At 37.5% G+C, this 15,195-nt stretch overlaps 1 protein-coding gene across 1 annotated transcript; it reads right to left on the bottom strand.

Annotated features, from left to right (window-relative positions):
* Positions 1-5,523: 5,523 nt before the first annotated feature.
* On the bottom strand, positions 5,524-14,976 carry C14H18orf63 (chromosome 14 C18orf63 homolog). Its single transcript, XM_087438844.1, has 4 exons — positions 14,856-14,976; positions 7,169-8,185; positions 6,887-6,976; positions 5,524-5,767 (listed from the first exon to the last, which is right to left on the bottom strand). Exons 1-4 carry the CDS (start codon positions 14,907-14,909, stop codon positions 5,762-5,764), a joined length of 1,167 nt encoding a protein of 388 aa, XP_087294970.1. The 5' UTR covers positions 14,910-14,976; the 3' UTR covers positions 5,524-5,761.
* Between the last annotated feature and the right edge of the window lie 219 nt (positions 14,977-15,195).

Genomic DNA, 15,195 nt, shown 5'->3' with positions numbered 1-15,195 from the left:
AAACCAATCATGAGCATTTGTCTTAAAAACAAAAGCTGATAAACTAAGATGATTGACTGGTTATGAGTTTTTCTCATAATATTTAGTGAATATTTAGTGGGAGCAGTTTCCAAAAATTTTAAAAAATCATAGAGGAAAAGCTTAAAATTGAAAAGTCCTCTCCATCCGATATGTTCTCACCAGGTGTTTTTTCCTGGCGCTACTGAAGTGTTCTCCCTTTTGTTTCAGACCACAAATGCCCCTGTGAGCTTGCCACCCCTTCAGACTGAGCTTGCTGTCCTCCCTGCACGGCCACACCTGTCCTGGAGGACTCCAGCACTCTCCTCCTGCACCCCTGGCCATCCCTGCTTCACCTTCGGGCTGTAGCAGCCGCGGGGATCTCTGCAGCCCCAGCCCGTGGTCTCGCAGGCCTCCTGCTCCCGGGCCTTCCTGGCGTTGCTGTGCCTACACTCTCCTTTTCCTTGGCACTGGGACTCCGCAGCCTCTGCTTTCCAACCTTCACCCCATTGCTCTCCCTTGTCCCCATTCCTTAACTGTCTGTATCGTGTACTCAGAACTGTCATTTGTGTTCTCCTCTTTGCTCCCGCACTCTCATGCACACCTTCAACTGACATTTCTACGTGGACGACTCCCCACACTAGACCATGTCTTAAGTTTTAATCTAGTTCTCTATTGGCCATCTCTACCTGGATCTTCTGCTGAGGCCACCAGCCTGGGTTATGATGGACTGAATCAGTCATCTTCCTGTTACATTTTCCCTACCACTCCAGCATTGCTGTATTTTTAAATGGGAACACTTGTCTTGCAGTGGTTCAAGACTGAAAATCCAGCTTCATCTCTGACCTCTCCAGCATGCAGCATCTATAGCCAGCTTCCCTGACCAGCCATTCTGGGTCTGTCAGTACTGTCTTATTTTCCATTCTCCACTTCCTGGATTAGGTTTCTGGAAGTCTCCAGATGATTTCTACCCTGCCTAAAACTCTCCTTTACCACTGAGGCCCCGTCTGCAGTCATTCTGGTGCCCGTATGAAACACATGCTAAACACATCAGAATCACTATTCACTCCTCCCTAAACATATGTACCTCTCATGCCTTTGCTCATTTTATTTCTTCTTTTTGGAATGCCTTTCTTCCCATTCCTCCTGTGTCCCAAATGTATTTGGTGTAACTACTGTTCATCCTTTAAGGTGCTGGGAGGTACTCAATGCCAGTCAGTAAGGGAGATAGAAAAATTGTGTCCAGAGATGTAAGATTACAGACGCTGTGGGAGAATAGTGTTTCAAGGAGATAATCAAAGGAAAATACTAAGGGGTGAATGAAAGTAAGGATTTAGAAAAGTTCACTGATGACTCTTCTTGAAAGAGCTGTCTACGCCTGTGATTTCCAATTCCTCCTCCTCCCTTCTCTCTTAAATCCACTCAGTCAGGCTTTTGCCTCCATCACTCCACAGAAATTGCTTGTCAAGGTCATCAATGACCTCCACATTGTGAAGTCCAACGGTCAATTCCCAATCGTCCTCTTACACCAAAGCCTGCTCCTTTTCATCTCAATTGATAACTCCATCCTCCCAAGTGACCAAGCCAAAAACCCTCGAGTCATCAACACCTCTCTTTCTCTGAAATCCCTAATCTAGTGGACTCTATCCTTCACAGTGTATCCAGAATCAGCCACTTCTCATCTCCTCCACTTCTCATCTCATCTACCACCACAGTGGCACCAGGCACTTTCACCTTTCCATGGATTGCAGCCATGGCCTCTTAGATGGTCTTATTTCTTTCCCCCACTCCTCTACCCCCGGTCTATTCTCAATGCAGCAGGCAGAATGATCTTCTTGAAACCTAAGTCAGATCATATCACCTCTCTGGCCCTAACACCATCCCACTCAGTGTAAACGTAAATGTCCTTGACATGGCCGACAGGCCCAATATGATCAGATCTTGTCTGCTAGTCTCTCCTCTCTGGCTCATTTTACCCTCACCACTCTGGGCTCCTTGATGCCTCTTGAACATATAGGTCATTCCTTATGCCTGGAGAGCTCATCTTTCAGATAGCCATGTGGCTAACTCCTTCACTTCCTTTACGTCTTTGCTCAAGGAAGCATACCTTAACCATCTCCTTTTCTTTGCTCTCTTTTTTTCCCTATGGTTGTCATGTTCTAATACATTATATAATTTATTTATTTGTTATGTTTATTGTCTGTCTCTCCCTGCCAGAATGTAAGGTCAGTTTTAACTGCTATCTCCCAAGCATCTACAATAGTGCCTGGCACATAACAAATACTAAATAAATATCTGTTGAATGAAAGAATGAAGGACCGCTGCGAATAAAACTTCTGTGACATGGTGAGCAAATGTATGTAAAGAAATGGAACTACAAAGGCAAAAGGCAAAAGAATTTGTAATTTATCTAAGCCTTTTCATTCCTAAATACAGTCACTCTGACATATGAAAGATACATCTATTTGAAATACTTTTATTTTTTAATTTAAAATAAGACACTATGTAGGATACAACACGGACATTTTAAACATCCATAAATAATGACCATGACATCTTTAAACACTTATAAATACTGACCTTCTTTTTTTTTTTGCTGAGGAAGATTCACCCTGAGATAACATCTGTGCCAATCTTTCTCTATTTTGAATGCGGGTTGCCGCAATGTTCGGCTGCCAATGAGCGGCGTAGGTCTGTGCCCAGGAACTGAACCTGGGTTGCCAAAGCAGAGCATGCCAAACTTAACCACTAGGCCACAGGGCTGTCCCCCTGGCCATTCTTAAATATCAATAAATAACCAATATATTGTCAGTTCCGGCATAACACCAGGTGGTGTGCAATTTGAGAAAGAGAGCAAAAACTGGTTAATGAACTGGTTACTCAAATAAAAGCTAATCATTGACAAACCCATATTTTTTAGCTATTTGCTATAGTAGGCAAAAAATACCAATATAAATAAATATAATGATGTATAATAGTCATAGTAATATATAATAAAAATATAAACAAATAAAAAATATAGTAAGCAACAAATACTGTGAAATTTAAAATATGAATAGCACACAGAAAGTGTTTTTACACTTCTATAAAGGTGATTCTTAGTGTTAATTTTTGCATTTGCTATAGGTTTTTAAATGCAATAGCTGATCTATTAAGATTCTGGTTACAGGTGAACATAAAATGATTTACTTTTGGTTTTAAAATTGTAATGGTTCTAAAACTAACATACAATTGGGATGTGAAGAATGATTTGGGGGTGGGGGGATCCACAATGCATATAAATAACCGAAAATTTAAACAAGGAACTACAATTTAGTATTCTCTACTTCGATTTGAAATTATCCTGGCTTTCAAAATTGTAATATTTAAAAATGAACCAAAATCTTCATTGATTTCTCCAGTGAATCAGAGCACTGCAATTTGGTCTGGAACCTCTTCTCTAAACATGGAGCAGTAAATAATCAATCAATCTGTCCATGTATCTCTATAGTAAATCATATATGCATACATACATATATGTATATGTGTATATATATTTTTTTTCGTAAACTTCCATTAGGATAAATATTGTAAGATGAAAAACAAACCTACTTTACATGGAAAAATAGACTGATCCTAACATAAGCAGGCTTTGCCATGTAGGCTAACATTTATGTAAATGAAATACTATATTATAAATTTTAAGTTTTAGACACTAATGGAGTGGAGGAGGGGCTATCAAGATTATTTATATAAAGAACTGGAAGATATTACACACTACTTCAGCCATGGATTTATCTTTTTAATTGTTTTGCTTAGTCTAATAATAAAATAAGTCTTCATTACCTAAGGCATGATGACTGGACAGCGGCAGGAAGGCAGCCTAGGAATATACACAGCAGGGGGAAGACTGGTTTCAAGAATGAGCACATGCTGTGGATGACTGAGTGATCAAATATATATCCTTGTTAACAGCCCTTTCATAAACCAATATTTTCATCACAGCCTCACAAACAAAATCATATACCATTTTTTTTGTGAGGAAGATCAGCCCTGAGCTACCATCCATGCCAATCCTCCTCTTTTTGCTGAGGAAGACTGGCCCTCAGCTAACATCTATTGCCAATCTCCTCCTTTTTTTCCCCTTTTCCTCCCCAAAGCCCCAGTAGATAGTTGTATGTCATAGTTGCACATCCTAGTTGCTGTATGTGGGATGCCACCTCAGCACGGCTGGACAAGCAGTGCATCAGTGCGTGCCCAGGATCCAAACCCAGGCCACCAGTAGCTGAGCATGTGCATTTAACCGCTAAGCCATGAGGCCGGCCCCAAGATATACCATTTTTCTCTGCAGTCTACTAGTTATCTACCACACTAGTTTTAGAATGAGAAAGGCACATTCAAAATGAGCTTTAAACCAGATGTACTTCCCTATGAAAATGGTAAAATAATTATAAAATATAGATATGCTTACAGAAATGCTTACAGTAAAGATATACAGTAATGCTTACAGTAAAGGTATACAGTAAATTAACTAGGCACAATTTCAAGAGCAAGAATTATATTTACTGTTTTGAAGTAGAATTTGTGTTCATTTTTTGCTTTTAATTGCAATGGTTTAGTGAAGTAGCAAAAACAGTAAATCTCACTAAAAAATCAAAGTTCACCTTATACTTGGCTCTCTGCTGGTTCTTTTTTATTTAATGAAGGATTATTTCTTCATTGGAAGAAGTGGAACATTAGGATTTTTGGTTTCTTTTAAATATCACAATTATATCATATTTTGTAAATTAAACATGTAAAATGTTTGAAAGCCCGAATAACACTAGCTAGGTGATAAGCTCTATTTCTGTTTCTCTCTTTTTGTACGTTAATTTATCTGCAATATGGACCAAAAGGTCATTGTTTGCATTTGCTTCAACACATACATACTCCCACATCTTTGCCAGGAACCCAGAATGGGCTTGCTGGAGATGAGACTCCACTGTCAGGGGCAGTCTTAATCATTTCAGCAACCCAGTGCTCAGCCCACCGCCTAGCACGTTGCATACGCTTAATGAATATGGTTGAACAAATAAATCTCCATTCCAACATTTTGGTTATATGACTGAAAGCTCTAGTTCTTCTGTGAAAAAGGTTTCATGTTTATTGAGGGCTTCCTGCCAGTTTGCATGTTAAACTAAAGTGAAATTTAGTGAGTCAATAAAGATATGATAGACACTCCAAAAATGTAACATACACATTTTTCTTTAAAAATATGCTATACTTTATCTGTTAGAGATATATACTAAAGTGTTTATGGGTAAAATTATATGATGTATAGAATTTGCTTTAAAATAGTACAGTAAAAATGTGTGTATCTGTGAGACATAGATGAAACAGTGGCAAAATATTAATAATTGTTGAAGCAGGGTGATAGTACTTAGATGTTATTTATACTGTTATCTGCACTTTGTGTGGTTTGAAAATTTCAATAATAAAAATAATAAATTCAAATAAATTTCAATAATAAAAATAGTAAGGGAAAAATAAAACCACATAATTATTTTTTGCAAAGACCTACACAAGACTATTTATACAACATTGTTATCATAGTGAGAAGTTGGGAACAACTTAAATGTCAGTCAGTAGGGACAGTTAAAAACAGTACACGCAACATGTAATGGAATACTACGCAACCACGGAAAAGAAAATTGTTGAATGAAAAAGGAGATTCCACAGCAGTGTATGGAGCCTGATTCCATGTTCACAGGCACCAGCATGAGTGTCCATCCACCATTCAGAGTGGTTATCTCTGCAAAGAGGAATTAGAGTAGATTTTTACTTTCTTCTTGAAACTGTTTTCTATTACTCAAATTTTTATAGGAGTATATATTAATTTTATATTTGGAGAAAATTATTTTCTATAATGATATCCTATATTTTTTCTCATGTTAATATTTCTAGCTGATGAAATGATTTTTCAACTGTAAAAACTGTGTCAGGTCTTAAGTAATTCAAAATGAGAAAGTGCTATACTTCTAAAACTATATGAAATCTGGAATAAATTTCATTTATTTTTAAAAATGAAAATACAAAATTTTAAGGCATTCTAGCACATACATTTTTTCCTCAACCCCTACTGAGTGCATATAGTAAGATGAGAAAAACTACATGAAACACAACATTATAAAATATATGGGAATACACTTAAGTACCTTTTGGTTAATTCAAATCAGGGTGAAAATTCTATTAATTACAGAAAGAAATAGTATTTGGAAGAGAAGAAAATGTTTTCTAGTTTGTTCATAAAGAATTTGAATTGAAACTATTCCAATAGTTCTATGCAAACAAGTATTTGTGGATATTTTAGTAACATGTTTGTTCTCAGAATAAAACACATAGTAGAATGGCATAAAATGTAATTTCAAGATGCATGGTTTTGTGAATCCAGTGCTGTGGACTCAGCGTTATCAGCTAAATCTCAGGTTTAACTTAAGCCAGCACTGCAACATTTTTTTGGTGTAAATATTAACTTAATGATTAACCTTTGAAACATCATTTAATTATCTTGGGTAACAGTCCCAAAAGGTACATGTTCTAGTGGTTGTGGAATCTTCTATCTCTAGGCAGTCTGCTGCTGCGCCCTCTTCTTAGTCTGCAAAGACCCCAGAACAGAGTGGGCGAGAGCCAGTGGTGGGGCCTCTCTCCACGTCATCCCTCTCAGGGCCTTTACTATTCGTAATGGCTGCTGTGTGCAGTTCTTGGTCAACGGCTCACTGTTCCCAACATTTCCTTTTTCCTTGCTGATTTTAAGGCTTCAAGGAATTTAAAAGTAACTCCTTCTCACCAAGAGGTTGGGGATCCTTAAACTTGGCAATTGCAATTCTGATAATGTAACAAAAAATAAATGAAAAGATATCACCTAAGTTACCTGGTAAATATTTCCTTCTTTTGCATCCATGTTGTAAGCTTTAGGAATGATGAGAGATTTCTTAGGTTTTGATTTGTCCATGGTATGTATCTGTGACCAGATTGAAGAAGCACAGTTTGTTATAAATTGACTGTATATACTGCCATTGTGTTAGGGTAGATATTCTGTTTCTTAAATAATGTGTTTCTAGATGATCTTGGGCAAATCATGTAAATCTTTATTTAGGGGTTTTAAAGGTCTACCACATGATAAATATCCCCAGATTAAAATTGTTTTTTTTACCTGGTTCCTAGAAGAATTGGATTGCCCATAATGGACAGTATTGGAATGAGGCTTCTTTGAAGTTTTTGAGGATTCCTGACATGATTTTCTTTTAGACCTGTGGGCTGTTCTGCTCACTACCAGTCGGTGGTCACTTACATCAACTTCCTTAGTTTGATTTCCTGATTGTTGCTGTAGTAGTTGGGGATCTTCCATTTCTGCGTCTGATTCAAAAATGTGTGGTTGTCTTTTCACTTTCAGTGACTTGTGACCTTTCCCTAAAGTTTGTGTTATATACTTGCTTGTTAAATTTTCTCTTCCATTCACTTGGAAGTCAACAGCACTTATTACACCTAAATTGTTATTTGACATCTGAAATACTGAACTGTCAGATAGTTGTTTACCTACATTTAAACTCACAGTCCATTTCCCATTAGAAGGGGGATATTTTGTCATATTTTCACAGGTCTCAGTGTTTTTTTCTTGCAGAGGTCTAGACGTCTTCTGATTTAAATTTCTAGCATTCATATGAATGTTACTATTAGATCTTTTTTTAAGAGCTGCATCCAAATTCAGTTTGCCATCCTGGATCACACTAGTTTTAAGTGAAAACAATTTAGATTCTGTAACAACGTGCTGTTTTCTTTTCAGGTTGCCATGTTCTAAGATATTTTTGTTCATCTGTAATGATCGAGTTTTGAAAACTGGTATGAATTTAGGGGCGATATTACTGTGGACGCTAAAATTTGTGTCTTGAACTTGAGTATTTCCTCTGTTGGGCTTTGGTACTTCCAAATGTACTTGTGGTGCCTTGTAAGACAGGGATTTCTTTTTGCTCTGAACAGATTCTAGCTGGAGGTGCAGAGTTGAGGCCCCGCAAGGCTTCAGCTGGCTGACCGAAAGCTCCACCTTGTGGTCTGTGGCTACTGAACACGGTAGAAGACTCGGAGCCAAGGTGGGTCTTGTGGAAGGGGCCTGAGTCAGAGAGGACCTGAACATTTGTTTAGTGGTCAGATTGGGTGGCTTGACTTTGTTTTCCTGAAATGATAGAGATTAGGAAATTTTTTAAATGTAACATTGTCCTTAACGAAAAAGAAATAAGAAAATAGCGTCAAAATGAGAATATGAAGTAACACTACAATATATGGAACACGTGAAGAAAAACAAAAAAACAAATGAGCCTTCTGGAAGAAATGTGTACATCTCTTATGGTTTGTATCCTTCTTTAGATACCATCTTTTCAAGATGAAGATATGTTCTAAATTCTATATAAATCAACTATGAAAACTATGCACTTAGCTACCCTCACTGTCCTCCAAACACGCTCATGCTGCTCACTCATTCACAATGTCTGTCCCTCTTCTCTCCTTCCCTTCACCCCCTCATCTTCCCAAGGATCTGTTATCAGTTAGTATTTGTCAGCAGAAAATAGTACAAGGTAGCACTCTTACTTTTAGTGTGCATGTTCCATCCCTAAATAGATACTAGATTCTTCAAGGGTAGGAACCAAGACTTATTTATTCTTATATCTTCCACATTCTTAAATCTTTCTCACAGTTACTACAAAATACTTGTTCAAAGAAACTAAATTAAAGGAGGAGGTGGTTGCATCTACGCTAAGCCATTAATAACGAGTAGGATTTTGACTATTGGGCAGTGACTGTCCGTGTCTTAATCATTTTGTACTCTCATTGCCTATCAGAGTCCCTGGTACCTGGTAGCAATTCAGCAAGTATGTGTCAAACTGACTTGTCAGATACATCAAAGAGAAACAAGTGTTTATAGTCTTTTTAAAAAATCGTGGTTATATATATATATAGAACATAAAATTTACCATTTTAGCAATTTTTAAGTATATAATTCAGTAGCATTAAGTACATTCCCCATTGTACTTCTGTTGTGTAACCATAACCACTATCTATTTCCAAAACTTTTTCTTCATCCCAAACAGAAAATTTGTAGTCTTTAAGCAATAACTCCATTTCCCTCTCTTTGCAGCCTCTGGTAACCTCCAGGCTACTTTCTGTGTCTATGAATTTGCCCACTCTTGGTACCTCATATAAGTGGAATCACAATATTTGTCCTTTTTTGTTTGGCTTATTTCCCTCAGCATAATGTTTTCAAGGTTCATCCATGTTGTAGCATGTGTCAGAATTTCATTCCTTTTTAAGGCTGAATAATATTCCATTGTATGTATATATCACATTTTCTTTATCCATTCATCTGTTGATGGGAAGTGTTTATAGTCTTAAAATACATCCTCCTCCACACCAACAGGTGCCATCGCATATCCCCAATGAGTCTGAGTTGCAATACTGGCCTTGCACAGACCTTCTAAGCGTGAACATGGCTTTTGCTTCACTTTCCCCTTCCTAACCGCGTGCTACCCTAAGCCAGAACTACGTAGAGAAAGGATTTCAGGGAAACATACTTCCAGTGTACTGAAGTTGACATAATACCAAGTTACCATAGAGTGCAACATTCCCCCCACCTTGACTATTCTTGGGAGATGTGGGGAGACCCCAAGAAAATCTTGGGTGAAGTTTGGGGTAATGGTGAAAATAGGTGACTGGGGCTCACTTCTTGTCTGTAGATTTTTCAAGTTGGAGGCTTATCTGTGTCAATAGGGCAAGAAGACACCCCTCTTTACTTCCCCATATTTTTCAGAGGGCACAGAAGAGGATCGAGCCAGGTTTCATGACCCTGAATGAACGGATACAGAGGTTAACTAAGGAATAAGAGTTGACTTATAACGCCTGGAGATTGCTAGCCTGAGCAAAAAAGCATGCATCAAGAAGGGGTTTGATTTAGTTTGACAGGGCTGTTGTAACAAAGTATCACAAACTGGGTGCCTTAAACAACAGAAATGTATTGTCTTAAAGTTCTGGAGGCTAGAAGTCTGAAATCAAGGTATTGGCAGGGTTGGGGCCATGAAGAAAGGATCTGTTCCAGACCTCTCCCTTTGACTTGCAGATAACCAGCTTCATGTTCACATGGAATTCTCCTTGCATATGTGTCTGTGTCCAAATCTCCCCTTTTTATAAGCCCACCAGTCATATTGGGTTAGGGGCCTATCCTATTCCAGTATGACTTCATCTTAATTATATCTGCAACGGTTCTATTTCAAACAAGGTCACATCCTGAGGTACTGGGTTAGGACTTCAATGTATCAATTTCTTTGCGGGGGGACACAAAATTCAACACATAACAGGGTTTGACATGTACCTCCGGAGAGACTGAAGAGGGGACGCAGCAACTCTCCTGAAGACCATCGGCACAAGAGAGCTAGGAGAAAACCTAGAATAGCATCTTTGTCAAGATACCATACGAGCAGAGACCACCAGTATCAGACCAATCAGGTCAAGAAGTGAATGCCACTCCCCTCATTCCCTGGTGACTGGTGTTCAACACCCATTTCACTCTCCTTCTAGTGTTCCTTATAGAGCCTGGAAATCTAAAATGGACATTTTCTCCTTCGCAGCTAGGGTTCAGGATGTGATTTCGGATCAACCAAGCAGATGCACCGATACAATATTTGGATGGAAGAAGTGAGGTAAAGCCACATTTCCACAGTTTCTGCTGAAAAGTTTTAACTATGAATGTCTTTGGTTTTTCAGTTAGCAGAGGCTCAAGTGGCCACTCACCAGCTTTGTAGGTGTCCAGAAGCAGAGCTTAGAGCATTCCTTCTCCTGATGTGGACCATATTAGGCAAGCACACCAAATGCACTTCACCACACACCACTGCCCTTACCCTATATAGACTTTCCCCTGCACACAGATGCTATCACAAGGAGAAGAATGACTCATAAATTTGAATGAAATTCTACCTCAAAGAGATGCTTTGTCAGAAGTGACTGAGTCATCTTAAGGTGTCTAGATTTAATTTTGTTTCATTTGATGGAAAAAAAGGTTCAAGATCTAAGTCTAAATCAATTATAGAAAATCAAAGAATAGCCATTTTTTTGACCCTTGGGTTTCATGAACTGTAGTAACTTTTAAAGAACATACCTAATACTTGAGATTCTAAAAGAAAAACTCATTCTAGGCAGATTCATATAAGAATAGATTACTTGTATTCTGACATAAAACTTACCTAGAATATGTGTCTGAAATATGTTTATATTCACACCCTGTTTCATCTTCATCTGTCTCTCAGAAATATACATCCAATGAAAATAATTTCCAAGAGTTTGTTTTGCCCCCTAGCCTGTCAATGTATTATTTACTCATTCTTTCAATTTCTAAAAGATATTAAATAGCCCAAAGGAGGAAACCTCTAGGTATATATTCAAAATTTATAAAAACACTACAAAAAGGGCCTATATAAACAGCAGATGAGATCATAAATAATTCACAGAACTTAAAATACTTAAATGGTCAACAATCTGAAGCTTTGTGAAGTCATAACCCAACAAAAAACATATGCTTTACTACATTATTACTGTCATTCTGCTAGGCATCACTGGCAAATGTGGCTTGGTTGACTCTGAATTTCTAGAACTTTACATCCAATTTATATAACTTTGCACATTAACATAAAATTATAGAGGAAAACTAAAAGCTTTAACCTATATTTAGGTATGAATGAATATGTAATGAAGACCTAGAATTAAGGTAATGATTAAATGAAACTTGAGGATTGACCAAAATGACTGATCAAACACATTTTATCTATTAAAATCTGGTTCTGAACAGTGCACTATCTGAGTGTTTCTTGATTAAAGCTGAACCAGAAATCAGCTAAGCTTAGATTTAACCACAGGTTTATAGGAAATATGGAGTTTAGAAGAATATGTTAACTTTAAATGACATGACACAACAAAGAATCCAGAATATGGGACATTCTCCAAGGCAAATGATCCAGTTTTTCTGGCAAATAACTGGCAAAAATAAAAGGAAAGGGGGTTTGGAATGTTACAGAATAAAAGAGACCTAAGAGATATAACAACCAAATGAAATTATGTGGACCTTGCTTGGATTCTGATTTAAACAAAACCTCTAAAATAAATCTTTGAGATAAATAGGGAATCAGAGTACGAACTGATATTAGATGATATTTAGGAATTACTGTTAAATAATTTTTTGAAAAGCTCTTATCAGATAGAGATGCGTACTGAAGTCTTTACAGATGAAATAACATCATATCCTGGACTTCTTTTAAAATACTCCAGTTTACCCCCCACCCAAAAATATGTCAAGGAAGAGTTAGAGGATACGCATATGACAGTTCATTATACTAATTTCTTTTATGTATCTTTGAGAATTTCCATAACTTTAAAAAAAAAAACTAGTTTGGCTAAGCACTCCTGCTAATTTAATTTTTTTTAAGATGGCTGAGTTTTATCAAGTAGCCTGATCAATTTATTTTTCACTTTTTAAACTTATGCTTTTTAGCACTGCATTAATCTTAGAGCAAATGTGGTGTAGCAATAAAAGGAACTAACATTTACTGAGAACTCACTAAGTACAAGGAACTGTTCCAGGTATTATCTAATCCTAAAACAAAACCCAAAAGACCCGATGAAGTACTGCAAAGGACATGGTGATGTGCTACCCACACCCCCTCAAGGAAGGGCTGTTGGCCCCGCTGCCCCAGGACACGCCTGTGTCTAGGTAGCCCAAATCCATAGCAGATGGAGGAGCGGGTATAAGGCCTGGCTATTCTGGCTGATGCAGAACCACCGTGATGGGCCATTTTAGCCTCAGAGTTCCTCAGAGGGCTGACCATGGCTATCTGGCACCTGCTTTGCTTTTGACCTCTCCCTTCACCCAAATTTCTTCCTTTCCTGCCTTCTACCAGTGTTGATTTCAAGGGCAGTCCCCAACAAACATCACGCGCACTGGACTCCAGAGTCGGTCTCCTAGACAGCCCAATCTGTGACAAGTGGTGTTATCACCACCACTACCACGCCCCATTGTACAACTGAGGAAATGGAGACACAGCGAGATCAAATAACTTGCCCAAGATTATACATGCAGTAAGGGTTTCTAGAGCCAGAACTCCTAACCACAGATCTAAACTTTTTCCAATTTCAGGACTAAGAATCTGACTCCTGGGTTTCAGTTCTAATTCTGCAATGTATTTAACTGTGTGGCTTTGGTTAAATTACTTGGATGCTTTGAGCTTCAGTTTCCTCTTCTGTAAAACTGAGAAAAAAATTCCTTACCCCAAGAGTCTGTTTTGATGATAATATACATAAAAGCAGCTGGCACCAGAAGGCGCTCAATAAAACTGAGCAGGATAAATTCTTATTGTCAGGGTTCCAACCGCCAGCAGCAATATCAACACCCGAATTTCCAGTTAAGTGTTATTTTACATTTAAAAAGAAAATTTTCACAAGTATATTGTCCAGATTCACTATTTCTAAACAGACATGGGCTGGAAATATTAAGTATCCAATAAACATATTCAATAAAAATGCATGATGCAATGACATATCTTCTAAATTCCTCAGATTTGGACTTGGCCAGCAACTGAACTTTTAAAAATGTTATGTATGGGCAAAATTTTTGAGATCCATTTTCATACGGATACCAACTACTATTTGTCCACCCACACTCCCTTCTAAGGAAATAACCTTGTCTATAGCCCCTAATGCCTAGGCTCTCATGTTTTTATGCCACTTATACAAGGTGTTGGCCCCTGACCCAAGCATACCAAATCCACATGCTGCCTAGTGACAGATGATGTGACCTGGCCTGAAAAGATGAATGGGGTCTATCAGATGGTGGCTCTGGTGAATTTTACTTGAGGATTATAAAGAGAATGAAACAAGCAGCATGGCAGAAAAAGCTGAAAAAATGCCATGAGGCATAGTGTTTGAGCCAAAGCAAGTCAATGTCATGTGAAAGCCGAAATCACTGGAGCAGTGGAAACTACAATAAACTGATAACACTAGTAAGTCAAGAAAGGAGACTAAGCAGACACAGAAATATTCATATAATTCATACTGTATCTAAAACTGTTTAAATTATTCAAACTTCTGACTTTCCTTTTGATGAAAACACACAATTGTCATTTAAAAGAAAGATCATTGTTGAAAAATTTAAATTAAACTTCCTTAGATTTATTCTTTAAAACTTCCCCCTATTTTTTTTGACAAAGAAATCTTTTTCTAGGGAGTGTGAAGATAGGCCACCATACTGTCTTCACTAGTATTGCTCAATTGCTACTACTACTTCTTTTTCAAATAAGATTTCACTTAGCACATTATCATACAATGAAAATGTTATTGAATTAATTCAATTTCTATAAATGGAATTATTCAAAGGCTTTTTCGATCAATCAGACTCAAATGAAGTGACAGAAGTTCAAAGTAAACTTGGATTTGTATGAGGCAAATGGGTCTAAACTATGCTATAAGATCATTAATTCACTGAAAAAACATTTAATGAACACCTATCATGTACCAGGCACTTGGGCTAAGAAGATGAGTATGATCTCTGCCCTCCAGGAGCTCATGCTAAATTAGAAAAACAGACTAGTAAACAACTACTATTATAATGCCATACTGAATACAATAATAATAACAAATGGCAGTGACAAAGGTTAAGTACAAGAATAACAAACAGTATTAGCAGGGCACTGAACTGAGAGAAAAGAATTACGACACAATGGGTTGGGTAATCCATCAGAGAAGGCAAGAGGTCCAAGTAAGGTAGGTGCATAACATGCTTGGAGAACTCGATAGGACAGGAAAACTCTTACCTGTACATGAGGTTTAGTTAGTTCTTGTGTGTGGTAACATGGTTTAGTTGTCATCTTTATGGGTAATCCACATATATGGGGCAGTTTAGATTTTAAATCTGAAAGAAAACTTTTCAACACTCCTTCCAAATCTACCCTAGGAAAGAACTGTATGGGTTGACTTCTGATGCAACTGAGAGGGTATCTGAACAATGTTAAAGAACGATGGAACAGTTTTTGTAAATAAGAGACAGCAATTTTTATGGAATAAAAAAATATTAAAACTGTTAAAAAGGCACACACAACTAAATCCTAACTATTTTATATATTGCTTATTCCACATTACCCAAACCTAAAAAGT

Source organism: Ceratotherium simum, chromosome 14 (genome assembly GCF_057802395.1).
Source record: "Ceratotherium simum simum isolate JZ-2026a chromosome 14, ASM5780239v1, whole genome shotgun sequence".
Classification (NCBI taxonomy): Eukaryota; Metazoa; Chordata; class Mammalia; order Perissodactyla; family Rhinocerotidae; genus Ceratotherium; species Ceratotherium simum.
This window is presented reverse-complemented; position numbering and strand designations above follow the sequence as displayed.

Bases quoted from the DNA above. Each gene is read 5' to 3' on its own strand.
- C14H18orf63 (XM_087438844.1), bottom strand. From the start codon at position 14,909: ATGACAACTAAACCATGTTACCACACACAAGAACTAACTAAACCTCAT. The intron at 8,186-14,855 runs GTAAGAGTTTTC...CTATCATTTCAG, and splicing joins TAACTAAACCTCATGTACAG to GAAAACAAAGTCAAGCCACC. The intron at 6,977-7,168 runs GTAAAAAAAACA...ATCTGGTCACAG, and splicing joins CCAATTCTTCTAGGAACCAG to ATACATACCATGGACAAATC.